Raw genomic sequence first — 21239 nt, forward strand, 5'->3', positions numbered from 1 at the left:
TATACGAACTAACTGTATCCTATCTGTATCTAACTATACAAACCAACTGTATCCTATCAGTATCTAACTATACGAACCAACTGTATCCTATCTGTATCTAACTGTACGAACCAACTGCATCCTATCTGTATCTAACTATACGAACCAACTGTATCCTATCTGTATCTAACTATACGAACTAACTGTATCCTATCTGTATCGGAATATTTCCAGTCATGTTTCGATCTCTCATTCAAGATCGGTTAAAAAATAGCTATTAACACCATAATTTCGCATTTTTTCGCATTTCGCTCAAAAAATGCGAAAATTAGAGCAGAGAATTCCACAAGTTTTTTTGCGCAATTAATTGCGGAATTTTTTAAATAAGTTGCTTGGTATAATCTTCTATTGAAAAATTGAGATATTAGCATTTAAAGTTTTTAAAATTTGATATTTTTCTGTACACTGAATAGTGTATATGCTATGTCTGATCTGAACAATTCTTTACAAAAGCTGTTCCGTCAGACCAACCAAATTAACCATTCTATGAAAATTATTTGTCCTGAGGTAAGAATTTTCTGAGTGAACTGGTTTGTTTTTCTTTCGCATATGTCGATATACATATGTCTTACATGTAATGTAACAAGTATGTTCCAGTATGTAAAAACAAATCAATTCTTTAAAGTTTGCAGAAACATTGCCCCAGTTTCAATATTTTGTCCAGACAACTCAAAACCAGTGAAATTGAGCACTAATATCAAAATTATCATAAATATTCTGTCTTCCAATATTGTAAAATTTTAGATTATTATAAAAATTTTGCTTGCAACATAGAACACCAAATTCAGGAAAATTGAATTTTCACTGTAACATTAAGTTCAAGTTAAATTACTAGCGTTGTTGACAAATTAGAAAATAGCCTACATAACATAAAATTCAAGCTCCAATTACTCCTTTTTATACTTAAGTTGCACAAATGTTCTATGCAGGGGGCTCTATCCCCCTGCGACCCCCCGCCTCGTTCACTTTGTTTCATTCCGTGATCCAGGGCCCATACTACAACACCCCCATTTGGGAAAAATCCTGGTTACGGGCCTGGTGAAATCTGAGTACATAAAATGTAGTCTCTGATTTTATTTAATTGTATAAACATTGGTTTAATATAAGCAATAAACAACTAGATTATATATTCTGTTTATATTGTTTATATAATGTTTACTCTATTTTATGTTATTTGCTTCTTGTTGACTAATCTTCATTGCATAACAACCAAGAATTGTAAATTTGTTAGAAGAATTGAAAAAAATGCACTGGATACACAACTGTAGATAAGGTAGATAAAGAGCCATCATTGATGCGGACCGCCATGTCTACTAGCCCAAAAGTGATTTAATAATTATACAGCTGCTGTACACTTCGAGTTGATCAATCAATCGAGATAGGGATTTTGGGGTTATTCTGTCATATCATTTTCTACATATCAAGTCTGCAAAGGTGGTCAAGTGGTTGCAGGTAAGACGCAATAGGGCTAGTACTTAGTCTCAGTAATTATGAAAATATAAAAATTTTCTTTCTTTAAGTCTATTGTACATTTTTACATGACCCCGACCCGACCCGACACACCCGACACGTGTGACGTCTTGCAGGTACGCGTCAACCCTGCATCTTTATTTAACTGATCTGTGAGTGTCACTGGATACTGGATATTTGGATACTGGATACTGGATACTGGATATTTGGATACTGGATACTGGATACTGGATACTGGATACTGGATACTGGATACTGGATACTGGATATTTGGATACTGGATACTGGATACTGGATACTGGATACTGGATACTGGATACTGGATACAGGATACTGGATACTGGATACTGGATACTGGATACTTGATACTGGATACTGGATACTGGATACTGGATACTGGATACTGGATACTGGATACTGGATACTGGATACTGGATACTTGATACTGGATACTGGATACTGGATACTGGATACTGGATACTGGATATTGGATACTGGATACTGAATAGTGGATACTGGATACTGGATACTGGATAAAGGTTACTGAATACTGGATACTGGATAGTGGATACTGGATACTGGGTGCTGGATACTGGATACTGGATACTGGATACTGGATACTGGATAGTGGATAGTGGATAGTGGATAGTGGATACTAGATACTGGATACTGGATACTGGATACTGGATACTGGATACTGGATACTTGATACTGGATACTGGATACTGGATACTGGATACTGGATACTGGATACTGAATACTTTATAAGAGTCTAAAGGTTCTGTAAAGGTACTTCTTATAAAAGACTTCTCTAGTCTAACAAATTCAGACTAGAGACTACTAAGAGTCATAAAATGCAACACTACTTGACAAAAAGAGTCTAAAGATACTTTCCTTATTGAATACGTCTTGAAATAAACTAATATTTGAAGAAATAGATAAAAAGGGACAAATACTTTACTAAAAGGGAAAGGTTCTTGAATGGAACAACATACTCTCTAATCAAGTATGCTCCAGTTTAAGAGATACAAAAAAGAAAACTTATTAACAGCTTTTCTTTTCTGAACAGCTGTTGGTGGAATAGATGTTTAGTGTTTTAGTTTAGTATCTGTCTTGAGTAAGTTAATTCATAGATCTTAGCGTGCAGCTGGTCGGAACACTCATCGTTTAATAATAATTTGCTATTGTACAATCCCAGCTGTAGCTCTACAGTGTGTAGATATATTCGATATGAGAGTAGAATCGAACAAAAAGTGAAAATATTCTGGTTAAACATGATTTTAGGTCGAATGAACAGGAGTGTTAAAGTTTTGCTCCTGCTCATTTTTGCTTCCTTGTTCATTGCCTTGTTTTTTGATAAAATAAGTAAGTATGTTTTAAAACCATAATAGAAATATTATTTAGTAGATGAAAAATAAAAAATAAACTTAAACATATTTATTTTGTTATGAGTTATTTAATAGTTATTGTGAAAAATAAAAAAAAATATGTTTTTTTTTAATTTGAAACGACATGAAGTTTCTACATTATCTCTATAATTTTAACTATTAAAATGTTGCTATTGATCAGAATTTTCTAATATTCAACTGAGCTGTCTCTAAAACAAAGTACATTTTAAGAATAAATCTCAGTTGCTATGATTGGTAATAATAAAATTTATTGTTTGAAACCAGAAGTTGGAACTATTGTGCGTGTGAATCTTGTGATCTAGCATTATTCCGTAGTATTCATGACCCACGTATTCCGTAGTATTCATGACCCAAGTATTCCGTAGTATTCATGACCCACGTATTCCGTAGTATTCATGACCCACGTATTCCGTAGTATTCATGACCCAAGTATTCCGTAATATTCATGACCCACGTATTCCGTAGTATTCACATGACCCAAGTATTCCGTTGTATTCATGACCCACGTATTCCGTTGTATTCATGACCCAAGTATTCCGTGGTATTCATGACCCACGTATTCCGTAGTATTAATGACCCACGTATTCCGTAGTATTCATGACCCACGTATTCCGTCCGTAGTATTCATGACCCACGTATTCCGTAGTATTCATGACCCAAGTATTCCGTAGTATTCATGACCCAAGTATTAATGCTATTCCTCTTTGATATCTCGTGGTGGCCAAACCCTGCAAGGAAACTTTCATTTAAAAATCAGGCACTGTCCCTCAAATTTAAATGTTCTCACATTGGATATCGAGATCAAGCGTTCAAGATTAACGATACTCCATACAAACGTTCCTATTTCATGTTGCAAAAATATAAGGATAAAAAATAAAAGTTTTAAGACAAGTGTTGATAGCTTTTTTTGCTAAACTTATTTGTTTTCAGGTTTTGAGGGAGATTTCTCAAAATCAAGTAAATATATTTCTTTAAACGAGATCTACCTGAACAGAACACATGTTTTAGGAATCTAATCAATCCGGAGTAAAAAGGTTTACTCACTGTTTACTCCCCCCACCCCCCTCACACACAAACCAGATTACTCCCCTACTCTTTAAACAATAATAATTACAGCTTATTAAAACAACACACATGTTTTTTCCTCTTGCATTTTAATGTGATTGACATTCAAGAATAAATAGTATGCGTCCAATGCAGCTGGAGAAGTAGAATAACATCTAGAAGCAATAGAGTTTTTAAAACATTTAACTAGGGTTTTCAGGGAACAAAAACCTTCATGAAAAAATACGATATTTAGCGAAATATAAAATGCGAAATTTCCCGAAAAAAATCGGAATTTTTCGCTAATTTTCGTTTTTTTTTGTGTTTTTTTCGAATGTTTTCGCATTTTTCTTTCGAACAGTATGCAATTTGGTATTATTCGGTGATAAAAAAACCTATATTATCAACCCATGATTCCCCCGACAACGGGATGTTAATTAATAGTTACTGAACCGCATTACTTATTCAAGAAATTGAAAATTTTAGTTAAACACGCTCCCTTGGCCAATTTTAAATACAAAAATATCCATACGCTACGCTCTTGATACTAAAACAGGTGTTCGGAACCCTTGATAAAAATTAAATTTTCTAAACCTTTCTTGTTTTGTACAGCCCTGTATGAGTAAATACATTTTAAAACTGCAACAAGATTGTTTCTTGAAAAAATCCTGATTAAAGTTTGCGTGCCAGTATTTTCAGGGTCATGTCAAGAAAGGATTATAGAATTCAACATTAAGATAGTTATGTTAAGTTTTAGATCCTCATTATACAGTCGCATTCTATGTGGGTAACCCTGTATATCAAATTTGTATTTAAAAAATCGTTTAAAACGATTTTAATTTAAATATTTTGCATTATAAGCGACCTTTAACTTTTCGCGAACACTCTCTAGCAGATCTAAAATTATCCCAACACCACCATTCATTTAAAAAAGAAAATAAGAATTTGGTTTCGTAAGTAAATCTGAATGTTGAAGAGAGAACAAAGAACATGATTTAAATAATGCTCTTTTGAATTGGTAGTCATAAACATCCGCAGCTTCAGAGCTTTGTGGGGATTACTTACTTGAAGACACATTTAATATATTTTCTTTACATAAAAACAAGTTAGTTATTATTTTAGTTTGATTAGAACAACGATGTCAAATGTCCTTAATTTGCAACCAATCTCTGATGGGTTCAGTCATTTTGACCTCTATTGGATACAAAAACAAACAGACACGAAGACAGAAAAGCATACTATCATAACAGTTTAAATGCTTGTCATTTTCTACAATTCCTTTATCATTTTACTTTTTTAATCAGGTGAATAAACCTTTACCTATGCATATCAGTTTCTACAATATCCTTATCATTTTACTTTTTTAAACAGGTGAATAAACCTTTACCTATGCATATCAGTTTCTATAATATCCTTATCATTTTACTTTTTTTATAAAAGGGAATAAACCTTTACCTCTGTATGCATATCAGTTTCTACAATATCCTTATCATTTTACTTTTTTATACAAGGGAATAAACCTTTTCCTATGCATATTAGTTTCTACAAGATCTTTATCATTTATTTTTATTACTTTTAACAGATGTAATTCCTTTCATTCCACTTTTTCACTTGAACTTGTATTAATTTCAAGAAATGTTAAAAATGCTTTTAATTATACATATTTGAAATTCAGTTGCCTGTCTGCTCCCAAGCAGAGCGGACCTCCTATGTGGTCCCAGAATTACACCTAAAGAAGCGCTGAGTTTAGTTATGCAGAAAGCATAGATTAAAACAAAACTTCATCTTCAGCTTGGTGCACTGAAAGAGGAGTTTAACCCCTCGTGGGAATACAAGCCATGTACAAGGATACCGGTTTTTTACTCAACCAAATGTGAGGAATGTTGGACTACTATGGAAGATTCCTCTCATGAGAGCTTTCAGGGATCACAACTCCTCATTTTGCATAAGAGGTGCAATTATGGGTTTTCCCTAACTGGGAAACAGTATAAAATGAAGGAACACAGGGAAAAATCCCCTATACCCTTCTTCCTTTGTACCTCCTTATCTCTCACCTACCTGCTCCACAACTCGATGTCAAAAGAACTATTTGGAAAGGCCTTAAAGTGTAAAAACAAGAAATAAGAAGCAAGAAAAAAAAGAAATTGAACATAAAAAAGTGGAAGGGAAATCTCTTGACAGTAGCGATGGGGGCTTAAAGCAAGATAAAAAAGAAAAATGAAGAAAAGTTTGAACATGGAAAATTAGAAGGGCATTTGATCTTTACACTATTTAATTCTTTTCACTGATAGCGAAAAAAGACAAAAACACAGGATGGCAGATGTCCAAGCCCCCCCCCCTCTATGTCCTGCTTGAGATAAAAAACTGGTGAATGTGTAGAACCCCCCCTCACCCCTCTCCCCGCCACCAAGAAAATTTCTATGAATGCACGAGCGGAGGCAGTAACATGACTCAAGAAAAACTTAAAAGCAAAAACAAGTGGAGATGGTAACCTTGCCACTCTCAGAATATAGATACAGGGCTCGAAAAGATAGTTCTGCCTCTGCAATTTGGCTAGCTGGAGAAATATCAAAAAATATCAATAAGGAAGAAAGAATGAAAAACAAGAAATATAGAAGTCTTAAAATGTTTCTCTCTGATATCATATTGAAAAAATATTGCAAAAATTAATTAAAATAAGTTATTAAAGTTAAAATACATATTTGAAATTTTTTCATTTGGATGGTTACAGTTAAATACACTTTACACTGAACCATGTTTTTTTTCTTTTATTTTCTGTGTCACACCTGTAATTTCGCCTGGTTTTGACCTTAATCCTAATGTCTAATTAATCCTAAGCATGTTAAAAAACGCTAAAAAGTACTTGATGTGGTTAAATTTTACCCTTTTAAACAACTCAATTTTGGATTGATAATGATTGATACAGAGAAACTGGAGAGAACTATTTTGAATCAACAAATTAGTATTCAGGTAGGGGGAAGGCAACCAACAACCCTTTCACCTCCGAACCACAAATGACGTCACAAAATGCATTTGCGCCAATCCACACCTTTTTGTCTTTTGACAAAATTTCTTTACTTTAGTTGATTAATGTTAGAAGAACGCAGCATTGATTAAATTTTTTGCAAACGTCATGGCATGTATTGCACGCCAAAAAGCAAAATTTTATTTTAAAATGTTTTTTTTTCTTAGTGTTTCCAAACTTTTTTGAGAAGATTATTGTCAGCCTGTATAGTGTATATGGCTAAATATTTAAATGTATAGTGTATATGTAAATGTCGAAGAAAAAAAGCCCATTTCTCACTTTGGTTTTTTATAACTATTGCTTCATTTAGCCAGAAAATGTGCTACTGTCATCAAAAATATGATGAAAAAAATTATTATTTGATGGATATTGGATACCGCGACGCCTTTAAAAATATAAATGAATGCTGGATTCGTCTTTAATTTGTTTTACAAAAGTACAGACTTAATTAGACTTAATTAGACTTAATTAGCCGGAAACATGTGGATTTAACGCTAATTGCGGTTTGTAGGATTCGTAGGCCGTGAGTCGGGAAAAAAAATTGAAAAAAAAAAAAATAACAAAATTTGAACAAAAAATTTCTAATTTTTTAAGCCTATTACACCCCCCGACCATCCATGAGTTTCCCGGTTTCCAAGACTGGGTTTCGTAAGGGTACACTGTCTTAAGTTTCAAGCTCACATGCCCAAAGATCCGCAAGGTACAGGGAAACCCACAAATGATGAAACTATAAAGACGACCTACAACTCTTTAAATATTGCGTTTCCTTGGTTAAATTCTGTCATGATTATATTTTTTTATAACTTTTTTGAAGATCGGAAAAAAAGAAACCACTTCACAGTTTCAGAAATCTCAAATTTAAAGCAAGACACTCTATTTTCAGTAGAAGTGAATATATCCATTAAGTGTATAGCGCCTATTTAAGGATTTATCTCTAACTGGATAATGAGATAGATAGAAAGATAGATGTTACCGCCGTACTATTTCTAATGGTTCAAAATAGACACCAAACAAATGACTGAACCCTGATTGGCATGGACTCGGCATACGAGTGCATGGAGGCGGAAAGGAATTGAGTCTTTGCCACAAGCTCTGATGTTCTAAAACCTATATCTTTGCAACCTAGTTTCTTAGATCTTAGATATTTCAAACTATGAATTCTTTAAGATCAAATAATCAAAGTTTGAAATATCAATGGTGTAAACCATCTTTTCAAAAAGATATAGTGATTAGAAACATTTTGTGGCAAAGACTCAATTTCTTTTTCCGTAAAGTCGCCTCTGAAATCTCATGCTTTGTGGGTCCCCCTGTACTTTAAATGGTTATACACAAGAGATCATCATTATACGCTCTCCTACTAATCTAGAACCTGTTGAACAAAAGCCTTCAAGTTCTGCAGGAGGACCTGGATAACAAAGATGAAACTATACAATCCTTGAAACTGCAGGTTTGGAGTTTATACAGGGTGTCCCAAAAAACATGGGAATTCAGTGACGAATTCGATATCGTCTTTTCAAATAATTCTTTGATTTAGTATAGTGATACCTACTGAGAAAGCTGTAATCTGTAAGAGTTTCGTCTGCTATGTTTACATTTTGTTTGTTTATGTTTTGACTGCAACCGGTTGTACTTAGTATTACAGTATACAAACAGAGTAAACTTGTCCGTATTCACTGTTCATCTTGCGGAGACATTATAGACACATCTTTGCAGTCTTTTACCCTTTTCATTAAATAAACTCTAGCAGACGCTTTTGAAATTAGGTATTACAGTGCTAATTCATAACAAAGACGATATCGAATTCGTCACTGAATTCCCATGTTTTTTGGGACACCCTGTACATACGTTATAGTTTATAAATAATAGAATTCTATATTCTAGATTTTGACTGAAAAAAATTGTATTCCTGAAAATATTCATTTCGACTCTTTCTTCGGAAGTACAGGGTTACCAACTAAGACTGTCTGTTTTCTTTTGTTAACGATTCCCAGCAACTGTAAAACTTATTTCTCTCTGTGCCAAATCATTAAATAACCCCATCTAAAGACTCTGTTTAAAGCAGAAGATCTTGTACAGGATTGTACACAAATATACCTCATCACCGAATTTTAAATATTCAATGAGTTTCATGTCGTCTCATCCTAAGTGGGTAATCCTGTATTTTCATGAATGTTTCCTTGTAACACTAACAAAATATTCAGAAATATCAAATCATCAATTTTATAAAACTCTCAAGATTCTTGTTTTCTGGAAGAAAATCATTTTCTTGATTTTTACCACTGATTCAAAACTGAACTTTATTTACTTTATTCACCAACTATTGAAACAGGGCTAAACCGTTGACAGTCCTCAGTCTCTTCATTTAGTATGTTAGAAACATAATAATTTTTTGTAGACTGTTGCCAGGTTTCATTTTTATGTAAAAATCATTGAAATAAAATATTACCATTAGAAATATATTTCAGCTGGAGAATACTAGAAAACTGGAAGGCGGCCCTGAATCTAAATTCCAAGATCTATCCAAGGTTTTAATTCTTTAAAAGAATCATTTTTTACTAAAAGACATCTTAAAAAGAAACTGAGGTCTTGCCACAATTTTTGACTTTTTTATCCAATTTTCTTTGCAACCCATATCAAACTATGAATTTAGCTAGATGACACAGTCTAAGTTTGAAATATCAAAGATTTACACAATCAGATTGCAATGATAAAGGGATTAAAAAATTTTAAGTTTGTGGAAAAATGTTTAGAAGTATGATACTGAAAAGAGTTATAAGGGAACCCAAAAAAAACTATTACAAGACTAAAGAGTTATAAATTTTAAGTTGACTGAGAGTTTTTAGAAAAATCAACAGTATTTTTTATCTATAAAAAGTCTTCATTTAAAAAAAGAAAGATTTAAGGTACTTAGAAATGCATTATGGGTGACCCCTATATCAATCAGTATGCACGATGAAATACGCAAACTTTGAGGAATCAGATATTTCTAACAATGTACGTGCTAATATCTTAAAATGTTATGTCCGATATTTTTAATTAAAATAATAATGCAAATTATTCCCTATTTTCTAGATTCGTATTGGGTGCATAATTACTACTCATCCCGGAGTTTTAAGCGAGTTTCAAGTAAGAATAAACAAGTTTTATATAAAAAACTTTATATTAATTTTCACAATTCCTAATTTGTATTTATGCTTTAATTATTTGTGTGGCGTTAATTAATTTACCAAGAAATAATAAGTTCGACAATGTTTAACCGTTCTTCGAATCGATACTTTTTGTATTAGTTACTCATAAATCCGATTGCTTGATATCTATATTCATTGTGGGTACTTTTCTTTGAGTATAAACGCTTAATATCTTTGTTTCATTTTTATCCGCTGATCAAAGCTTCCCTCAACCTCTGATAAAATCAAAGCTATTAGATTACAGTAATGTGATGTCGCAGTAATTTGACCTTTTTCTCCTGTCTAATGAAGAATTTGAAGGATTTATGTTCAGTCAGGATATGATAAGATATAGAGTTTATTGCTAAAATATATGTATCTTTGTATACAGACCGAGTTCTTACAAACGGACAATTATTTTAACAGTACAAGTATAAAAGCAACTAGGTGGAAATAGCTCTTATCTGTTTTGATTATTTTGTCCACTTAATTTTAACAATGATACCAAAACATTTCAATTAAATATATTTGAGGAGTGATATTAGCTATCAGGGTGCGATTTTATCTTTGATCAAATTAGTTTATCACGGGCAGCCGTAGTACATTTGAATTTTCGAGCCGGGTCAACCTTTCCGGTCCCAGTTTGTACTAGCTCTATGGACAGGACTAGCCGGTGCAACAAGGTTGAAACGGTCAGACTTTATGCTTCATATAGGTTGAATTTACTTTTACTAAAGAATCAGCGGTGCGTGTTATACATTGGTTTGAACAACTAAATTTTGAAATAATTTTTGACATGTACAAAAAAAATTTAAAAAATATTTATTTAGTTTTACATGAATAACAATTTGGGTTATAACACATTGTAATGTAATTTTCAAAAAGAGAGTTTAGTTGTCTATTTTTTAATATACTAAGAGAGTTGCTTCTTTTTAAGTCAAGAGGTCAAGAGAAACCTGGAGTCACATTTTAAATATCCAAAAGTATCGCTATCATTTAAAAAAAATAAAATTTGCGTTGGATTTCTGTATTTCTGGAGAAAATTGTGGATAAGCTGCAGACTAGAGAATAGAAAAGTTTTGAAGAATCCAAGATTTTGATTAATAGTTGAAGGGAGGAAGCACTTAGATATTTAGTTTTCCTATTAATCCTCCTTCTTTTATACTTTTTTACTTCATTCATTTTTTAACTTATTTTATTGACTATAGAAAAGGGTAACGCTAAAAAAATTTGAATTTGGGTTAACGTGACCACCCCCTTGCTTTCTGTCAAGCAAAATAAATGCTGAAATTCTGTAGTTAATTCTTTCAACTATAAGATTCGACGCCCTCGCACCCTTTACTTTGCAACAATTTTAGCTTTTAACTGTTGCTTTTTAATTCGCCATTTTTTACCGTACTCTGCAATAACCAAAATGTTCGCGAATTTTATGTTTAAATTGCACGTTTGTAAGAAGAATTTTGTCAGTATTTTGTATGAAGTAAAACTATTCATTGTCCCATCTTTTAACATGATTTGCTTGGACCTGAAAAAAAGCCTTTGACGAATAAATAAGTTACCTCAAATCTGTCCCAAATAAAATACGATACGGGTAGGAGCGTCAGTCCCAACTTCATTGAATGAAGGATTTGTCTTTAAATATTAAATAGCTAAAGTAATTGGTGTTGCCCGGGTTGAACAAAGAACTTTATTATATATAAAAGAATAATATTATGGGAAATGGTATGGTTTGTACATGTGTACATACATTATTGAACATTCAGGCACCGACTGTACAGTGTACATACATTATTGGGCATTCAGGCACCGACTGTACAGTGTACATACATTATTGGACATTCAGGCACCGACTGAACAGTGTACATACATTATTAAATACTAGCTTGAGAACCCGGCTTTGCCTGGAAATCTATAAAAAAATCAGTCCAAGGTCAGAATACTCCGATGGTAATCGGTCAAAGGGTTCATATGTAATGGTCAGACATGCAAACATCACAACAGACATACTTTACTACATTATGAAGAAAGATTCCGGGACTGGCTTACAGTGTTATGAGTACATAAATTATTAAATATTCAGGCACGGGCTGTACAGTGTATGTATAGGGTACATACATTTTTGAATATTCAGACAGTGGTTGTACGCTTCACCATGTATTGTATACATAACGTATTGACACTGGCACTGGCACTGGCTGCAAAGTGTCCAGTGTACATAAACTATTGAATATTCACGCACTGGATGTACAGTGTACAGTGTACATACAGGCACTTGTTGTGCAGTGTACAGTGTACACACACATAATTGAATATTCAGGCACTGGCTGTACAGTGTACAATGTACATTGCTATTAAATATTCAGGCACTGGCTGTACAGTGTACAGTGTACATTGCTATTAAATATTCAGGCACTGGCTGTACATGACACATGGGTCCGGCGATGTACAAAAGTATTGTTTGTCACTTCCAGTGGTAGCCCTTTCCTTGAGAAGGTTAGTTCTCTTTTTATATGAGGCTGGTTTTAAAGTTCGGTACTTGTTTTAGCAAGCTGTGACTTTCGATCAAAATTTTGCCATAAACATACATTTTCATTTCGTTTTTTTTTGCTTTTTTTGTTTGCCAACGCGTTCTTAATGAAGAAGTATTTGTAGACAACCTTGTTACATATAAGTATAGAGGTTGTTGAATTACCAAAACGAGATTAAATATAAAAGAAAAAACGAACGCATATCGCCCTGGTTAGTCCCGGGTGAATTATATACCGACGTCGTCGTATATATCAATACAGTAAAGACGATTTTCAATTTTGATTTTGATTTCTTCCAAGCCTTTTAAACAGCTTGGATAGTGATACTCATAAATATGAAAACAAAGCTTGTTAGAAATTAAATCTTAGATGGAAAAGTCGTCTTCAATGTATTGATAGAAACGCTGACCACTGCATGTAAGAATATGTATTAATGCTAAATGCTTAAATGTTAAGTTTCAGCTTAAATGCCACTTCTGACTTAATATAAACCTGAATTTTAAGCTACAGCTTAAATATTTAATTCGTCGATTTTGGTGGGTTAAATTTTAAACCCGAAAATATTCGTTATCAATTTTGCTATATTTCAATGCATGAAAATGATTTAATCTGACGATTTAAGTTTATAAATCTTTTCTCGTCATCTGAAATATAAAGTTTCTCTTTAGGGTTAAATTTAGAAAGGTTAATATTTAATTAGCAACTCATTATTTCTCAGAACTTTTAAGCTATAACTTAAATTTTGCGCATTCTTTATTTTTAGAATTATTAATTTTAGAATCACAGAGTTATTACATATTACTTGCGCTTCAAACTGCAAATGTTTTACTATTTAGCATTAAAAACAAATGAAAATGAAACAACTTAAATTATCCTTCTTTGTTCAAAATCTTGTTTTCCAAAAATCAATTTTCTACGGAGCAATTCTTTAAAAAAAACAGTTAAGTTTATAAAAACAAACCATATCTTGCATTTTGTCCAATCAGGATCAGACTTCAGAGACGACATAAGGGAATATATATAAGCATCCTTTCTTACATTATTTCCTGCAGCTGGTTGTTTTACTTGTTTCAATGTTTGTCAAATCAAAGAGTTTTAGATCGTCCAAAAAGTCACATTCTTTGTGGGGAACTCTGTATTTTCCATTGATCATTTCAAAATTGGATGTCGAGAGAGAGTTTTTTTTTTAAAAATGGACGTTCTATATGAACTGTTTACCAATTTGAAAATATTTACAATGAAAAAGCTATTCAAAACTATTTGTTTTAAAACTATTTATTTCCAGTTGAACTTCACGGCACGTAGTTATTTCAAGGCTTCTGAAAAAGAAGAATACAGCTATTTCAAGATAGACATGAAAGAGGTAAATATTTAGCCCCCCCCCCCTCTCTTGAGATTTCACAACTGTAAAAGTATCAAAGTTCAAATTCAAGTAATGAAGCTTCCTAGGACTGGGAAATTATCAAACTATTTTCATCAATATTCTCATCAATAATCATTACTTTATGAAAAGCTGGTATTTTAGTAAGCAACTGATTTCAGTCAATACCTCCTATCTTAAAACTATTTAGCAGATCTATGTTACTCCTGAGGGATTCAATGTTAAATCCGACAGTGTATATCAAGTGTATATCATTGAGTTTATTAGTTTTAATTTTTCGGAGACTAATTGATACATTGTTTACTGTTTAAGGCTAAACTTTGCTAAACTGGATAAAAAATAATAAATTTTTCTCATTTTTTAGGGTCGAGAGAGGCTGTGGGCTAAAACTAAAATATCTTTTGCTCAAGCTTATTTTGATTTTGCTTCAGAGGTTGATTGGTTTCTCAAGGTATAATATAACCAAAACTAAAGGAGCTATCAACGAATTTCTGATTGACACCAGGCCTTGATATTACTCGGGGCTCGGGGCATCTTTTAGAAAAAGTTATATATCTGGAATTTCTCAAAATGGTTCTCACAAATTTCAAAGTTTTTTTTTCAAGAATTTGTCATTTTTTACAGCTTGATCAATCGACCCAGAAAAGATCTTAAAAATTCAATAAAAGTTCTGTGAGTCCAATTATTAGAAATTGTTCTGAAACTAAAGTAATTTCTTACACAGAGGCAGCAATTTAAGGAATTTCTCCTCTCCTGTGACAAAGCGTTTAAAATTAAAATTTAATTGTAATACTCTTGCAAGGGCGGCTTCAGATATTTTACAAGAGGGGGGGGGGAAATACTTGAATAATTACTCGCGAAGCGCTGAAATTTTGTAACCCTTCCTTGCAAGAAATCCCCCCCCCCCCGGAAATATTTTTCAGGGAATTATGTCATTTTTATGTCAAAACTATGACTGCAGCTGGAGGGTGAAGGGTAAAAATATGTTACCAAGATTTAGATTTTTAAAAATCTTCATTTTGAGTAATATATTTATTTTGAATCTATTCTTCAAAATAAAAAGCAAAGGGCTAGAAGGTATCTGCTCTTTTCTTTTGCGCTTCTAATATTTTCAATGGGGGACGTCCCCCCAAGTGCCCCCAATTCTCCAGGGGGGACCTCCCCCTTCCCCCGAAATTCCCCCCTTATTCCGCCTCTGCATATTGTGATAATCTCAAGAATTTTTTCTTTAAAAATTCTTTTACTTTTCCAAAAGTACACGAGGTGACTAGCATTATGCTAATTTCAAATAACAGTTGCTGTTTCTATAAATACAAAATTCTACTTTCTTTTAAATATATATTTTCATTTTTAATAAATTCCCCCCCCCCCTCCCCCCCCCCTGTGCGTGTGTTGTACTCTTACCAACATTTCAACACAAAAAAACACAAACGCAATGAATACTTATTTGAAGGCTGATGATGATTCCTATATAGTGATGGAAAACCTACAATATTTTCTCTCCAGTCTGGATTCCTCCCTACCCTTACTAGCAGGGTCCCTTTTCATGTGCAGGTATGCTTGATTGTCCTGTCATTTTATTTTGGAGTTTGTCTCTTTAATAATGATTATTTCTTATTTTGTTTATAAATCCTAGATTAAGAGGATATTTAAGAATGCTTGAAATATTGTTCATTTATTGGAGTTTACGTTATTTAGTATTTGGTCTCTTTAAACGTTTTCAACATTTTGTCCCTTTAAGATCCACGGTGAAAGAATGTTTAGTGGATGAAAACCATGTTAAAGATCAACCATATATGTCCGGAGGAGCTGGTTACGTTCTTAGCAGGTTAATCATCATCATCGTCATCATCATCATCATCATCATCATCATCATCATCATCATCATCATCATCATCATTATCATCATTATTATTATCATCGTCATCATCATCATCATTATTATTATCATCGTCATCATCATCATAATCATCGTCATCATCATCATCATCAATATCATCATCATCATCATTATCATCATCGTCATCATCATTCTCATCATTATCATCATCATCATCATAATTAACATAATTATCCAAAATCATAATAATATTTTTCAAATTTAAATATTTTAAAAATTATGTCAAAAAGATGTTTAGGACTGCTCTGGAGCTGTTTGTAAATGTTGGAATTGGAAACAATGATCTCTGCAGGTCTGACATAATCAAAATTATCTACTTCTAATAAACTGGGAACTAAGTCTGTAACTGTCGCTTTTTACGTCGCCATTTTTTCCTTGTAATCCAAGAAAAAAAACTATTTTTTGGATTTTTCTGTTTTACATTACATAGTAGATTTTCAAAAATAACAAGCTTCAACTTTTTTTTTCTAGAGGAGTTTTATTTCAAAAAGCTATAAACCTTCCTTGGGGTCATATGAGCGGGCATTAATAGCCCTTGATAGTCAATATTTTCAATAAAATCTTAAAAAATATCTCATAAAAAAAACCATAAAAAATCCTCAAAATATTCCTCAAGATTCCGAAATCAAAAAATGCTTTTAAAAAGTTTATTGGCTTTAAAGTTCCGATAGTATTTTAATATTCCTTTAATCATTATAAAAATGTGATCCTACTAGATATGAAGTAAACCATATATATTGATTGGTTTATGTGATCCTACTAGATATGAAGTAAACCATATATATTGATTGGTTTATGTGATCCTACTAGATATGAAGTAAACCATATATATTGATTGGTTTATGTGATCCTACTAGATATGAAGTAAACCATATATATTGATTGGTTTATGTGATCCTGACAAATGAAATTTTTTTGTTTTTCTTTTTTATTGCTTTTAAAGCTATGAGTAGAGAAAAACATTCTCTTTAACGCAACTTTAAATTTCAATTGTATTTTGTACAAAAAAAATTAGCTACACATGCATAATATATTTTTATTTTAAGGGACTGCGAACGTAATTCCATGTGACTCTCCATTAATTGAGGGGTATATCCGATTCACAATGGTACCCTTTGAAGTGGTCATTGATCAAGAATCTAAATATGACTGAGCTATCACTGTTTCTCTCTTTAGAAATTAATTATTTTTAGTAGTGGATTCTTTAATATAGTTATTTGCTGATTTCTGCTTGTAATAACAACAAAATAAATTAAACACTTGTCAAGCTAAGAAAATGACTATATCTTCCGAACGACTTATCTGTTACAGGATTAAACGGTACCATCGTTAATCAGACATGCCTCCCTTGAAATTTCCAAACCAAACTGTTTTAGGGATGAAAGTTTGGGTCCTGAAGATGTACAAATGAGTAGATGTATGGAGAATCTTGGAGTTCATTTTGTAGATACTAGAGATAGGTTTGGTAAACTCAGGTTAGTTTTGTAGATGCTAGAGATAGGTTTGGTAAACTCTGGTTAGTTTTGTAGATACTAGAGATAGGTTTGGTAAACTCTGGTTAGTTTTGTAGATGCTAGAGATAGGTTTGGTAAACTCAGGTTAGTTTTGTAGATACTAGAGATAGGTTCGGTAATCTCTGGTAAGTTTTGTAGATGCTAGAGATAGGTTCGGTAATCTCTGGTTAGTTTTGCAGATGCTAGAGATAGGTTTGGTAAACTCAGGTTAGTTTTGTAGATACTAGAGATAGGGTTGGTAAACTCAGGTTAGTTTTGTTGATACTAGAGATAGGTTTGGTAAACCCAGGTTAGTTTTGTAGATACTAGAGATAGGTTCGGTAATCTCAGGTTAGTTTTGTAGATACTAGAGATAGGTTTGGTAAACTCAGATTAGTTTTGTAGATATTAGAGATAGGTTTGGTAAACTCAGGTTAGTTTTGTAGATACTAGAGATAGGTTTGGTAAAGATTATCAAATCACTGTCAAATTGCGGTAATATAAGAACCTCATGCCTTTTTAACCTTCATTTAACTTAAAATCTGTACTTTTTCAACCTATTTAAAAAAAGATTGCGGAAATGGTTAGTATTAAGAAGCTCGTTTTCAAATAAAAGCCTTCGGAGTTCTGACTTAAACATATCACTAATTATAATTTTAACTTGAGCACAGTTTAAATAAAGCTTCTCGGATTTTGAATAGGCATTTTCTCGCATTTCATATAGAAATTCAATTGCTGTACTAATCAATATTAAAATTTTACGATTTATACTTCTAATCTTTTAATCTGTGTATAACCCTCTTTTTCCTTAGTTGGCCCTTATAATAGTCAAATAATAATTGTAGTCATGATTATAAATATGTCAATCAAGGCTGAAAAGTATTCTGTTTTGCCGTCTATAGTATGTATGTATTTTGTAAAACGTTCTCTAGCTTCCTAAAAGTCAGACAAGTAAAGGGTGTTCCACGAAACATGACAGTTGGTAAATAGTTTTGAATGTCTTCTTCCATATACTGTATATTAGATATTAAAGACTTTTCGCAGTTTATTTCGTTATAAAAAATGTCTTACTTAAATGTCTTTTACTTTGAAAATAAATTTTCTATAATATGACTGCCATTAGATATTGTTATTATTCTTTGGCATCAAATAACTTCACAAATCATGGAAGAAGACATTTCAAACTATTTACCAACTGCCATGTTTCTTGGGACAACCTGTACTTCAAATCGACCGGAGTTTACAAGTGAAAATTCCAAGATATAGGTTAAAAAATTTGAGACAAATTGGTCAAGCGGTTGTGAACAAACAAACAGACAAACAGAGATTACTACTTTATATATATAGTTGAGCAGCCTTCCTATTCGGGATTCTGAATAGAAATCTAAATTGATCAAATGTAAAAAAAGATTGAATGCAAAAGTCATCATGTAAAATTTTCCTTTCAAATCTCTAAAATGCGAACTAGTTCATGTTTTATCAAATACTGTAAACGTCAGGATGCTTCGCTTCCTTTAAAAAAATGTTGAGACTTTTGTGTCGAAAGAGACGTAATAAAGATAATGTTCCATTGTAAGATTCCCACTTTTTATGAAAGATTTATATATTGTAAGAAATGTTCTTTAATTCTTTAGAATTTGTATAGAATATTCGTTCTATTATCCTTTCAAAACTTATTGATTAATCATATTTGAAACTATATGGACCCCTGTTAAGGAATTCTCCCCCCCCCCTCTAAAGGGGGGGGCAAACCTTCTCAAGGGGGCATGCCCCGCCTTAATCAGGCTAGGCGCCTGCCCCCCCCCCCTCTAGTTGTGCGCCTTCATAAACACAGTGTTTTATGCCCGATGCAATCTTTAGTATTGGGGAGGATTTATGTTCGCAAATTTCTAAGAAATGTTAAATTTCAAACTATTGTTATATATTCATTCAAAATGCAAATAATTGGCTTACATTTTGTTAATGAAATTTTGGAAAACATTTTTTCAAAAATCTTATTTTTTCAATAAAAATTTGGTTTCGCGGATTGTTTTTTTTTAACGTTCCAAAATAATTTTTAATCTTTTTATCACATTTTATTTTATTTTTTGTCTGAAATCGGATCAAAACTAAATTTTTAAAGTTTTGTCTAAAACGTCGAAAATCCCAGCTTTTTACACACCCTGTTACATGCAAAGAACTATATTAATATTTTCTTGCATCTAGATATCTGTTGGTTTGAAATTAAAAAATTTACAAAAATTATATTGCTCCAAATATAACAAAACTTTTGGTTGAAATACACTTGCATCAAAATAAAGTAAAATATATTAAAATATTAAAAGTTTTATATTTTGATATGCAGCAGCAATCTAATAAAAAATTCCTTTCTTGGCTTAAAATCAAAACTAGATGAGCTACGAGGTCACAAAGTTTGTAATCCCCTCAGATGTTCTTTTATAATGATCGATGATCACGGATTATACAACGTGTAACGGAATTGAGTCTTTGACACAAACTCAAATTTTCTAATTCCTATATTTTTCCGACCTGATATTTCAAACTTAGATTATTTGATCTTTATAGTTTGAAATATCTATAAGGTTGCAAAGATAAAATCAGAGTTTATGGCAAAAAATCAAAGTCTGGATATCTAATTTCACAAAAATCCAATTTTTAAGATATCCATACATAATAGAATTAAATAGATATAAATATGAAAACAAATATTTACTTATTTTAGGTTTATTCACATCGATCTGACCGACATTCTTAGGTTAGTATTGAATAGATTTTATAAATTGCCATTTTTCTTTTAAAAAAAATCATTTGTAAATTGCTCAAAAATTTTAATCTAAACGATACAGATGCAAAAAATCTGCCTACAATATGAACAATAATAGTGGTTAAATAAATATTTATTAAGCAATATTATTATTAAATTTTGTCTAACATTGGTCTGTTTTCATTTAATTTGTTCAAAACTCCAGATAATTACCGGTACGTGATTTTCTATTTCGCCCCTCTTTATTTATCAAAAACATTGTGTACATAACCCTTACATTTTTCATTGCCCCGGTTTGACTAAGGTGGAACAGCCCTTGCCCCGGTTTGTCCAGGGTGGAACAGTCCTTGTCCCAGTTTGTCCAGGGTGGAGCAGTCCTTTCCCCGTTTTTCCAGGTTGGAGCAGTCCTTGCCCCGGTTTGTCCAAGGTGGAGCAGTCCTTGCCCCGGTTTGGCAAGGGTGGAGCAGTCCTTGCCCCGGTTTGTCCAGGGTGGAACATTCCTTGACCCAGTTTGTCCAGTATGGAGCAGTCCTTGCCCCGGTTTGTCCAGGGTGGAACAGTCCTTGCCCCGGTTTGTCCAGGGTGGAATATTCCTTGCCACGGTTTGTCCTGGGTGGAACATTCCTTGCCCCGGTTTGTCCAGGGTGGAGCAGTCCTTGCCCCAGTTTGTCCAGGGTGGAGCATTCCTTGCCACGGTTTGTCCAGGGTGGAACATTACTTGCCCCGGTTTGTCCTGGGTGGAACATTCCTTGCCCCGGGTTGTCCAGGGTGGAACATTCCTTGCCACGGTTTGTCAAGGCTGAAACAGTTCTTGAGTTCCTTGCAAAATTACAATAACATTTTACTTCCTCACTTACTACCTCAAAACTTTTTTGAATGTTGGAATTTTATTCCATTGAATTTTCCATATTCATACACTAAGTAACAAGTAAAGAATTAAAGAAAATCCCACGTTTAACACAAGATGAAGGAAAAATATGAGACCTCGTAAATTTTTTCCTGAGCTGGCCATACTCTCC

General features: G+C 32.8%; 1 protein-coding gene across 1 annotated transcript; it reads left to right on the forward strand.

The window, feature by feature from the left end:
- The first annotated feature begins 2635 nt into the window (after nucleotides 1-2635).
- Nucleotides 2636-20429, forward strand: LOC111709060 (glycoprotein-N-acetylgalactosamine 3-beta-galactosyltransferase 1). The gene is made up of 15 exons (XM_023482646.1): nucleotides 2636-2874; nucleotides 3849-3926; nucleotides 6889-6932; nucleotides 8354-8434; nucleotides 9453-9512; nucleotides 10060-10113; nucleotides 12564-12647; nucleotides 13968-14045; nucleotides 14428-14514; nucleotides 15517-15617; nucleotides 15805-15891; nucleotides 16202-16255; nucleotides 17340-17438; nucleotides 20179-20211; nucleotides 20426-20429. Exons 1-15 carry the CDS (start codon nucleotides 2784-2786, stop codon nucleotides 20427-20429), a joined length of 1035 nt encoding a protein of 344 aa, XP_023338414.1. The 5' UTR covers nucleotides 2636-2783.
- The last annotated feature ends 810 nt before the right edge of the window (nucleotides 20430-21239 follow it).

The sequence above is a fragment of the Eurytemora carolleeae genome, unplaced genomic scaffold (assembly GCF_000591075.1).
Source record: "Eurytemora carolleeae unplaced genomic scaffold, Eaff_2.0 scaffold377, whole genome shotgun sequence".
Classification (NCBI taxonomy): Eukaryota; Metazoa; Arthropoda; class Copepoda; order Calanoida; family Temoridae; genus Eurytemora; species Eurytemora carolleeae.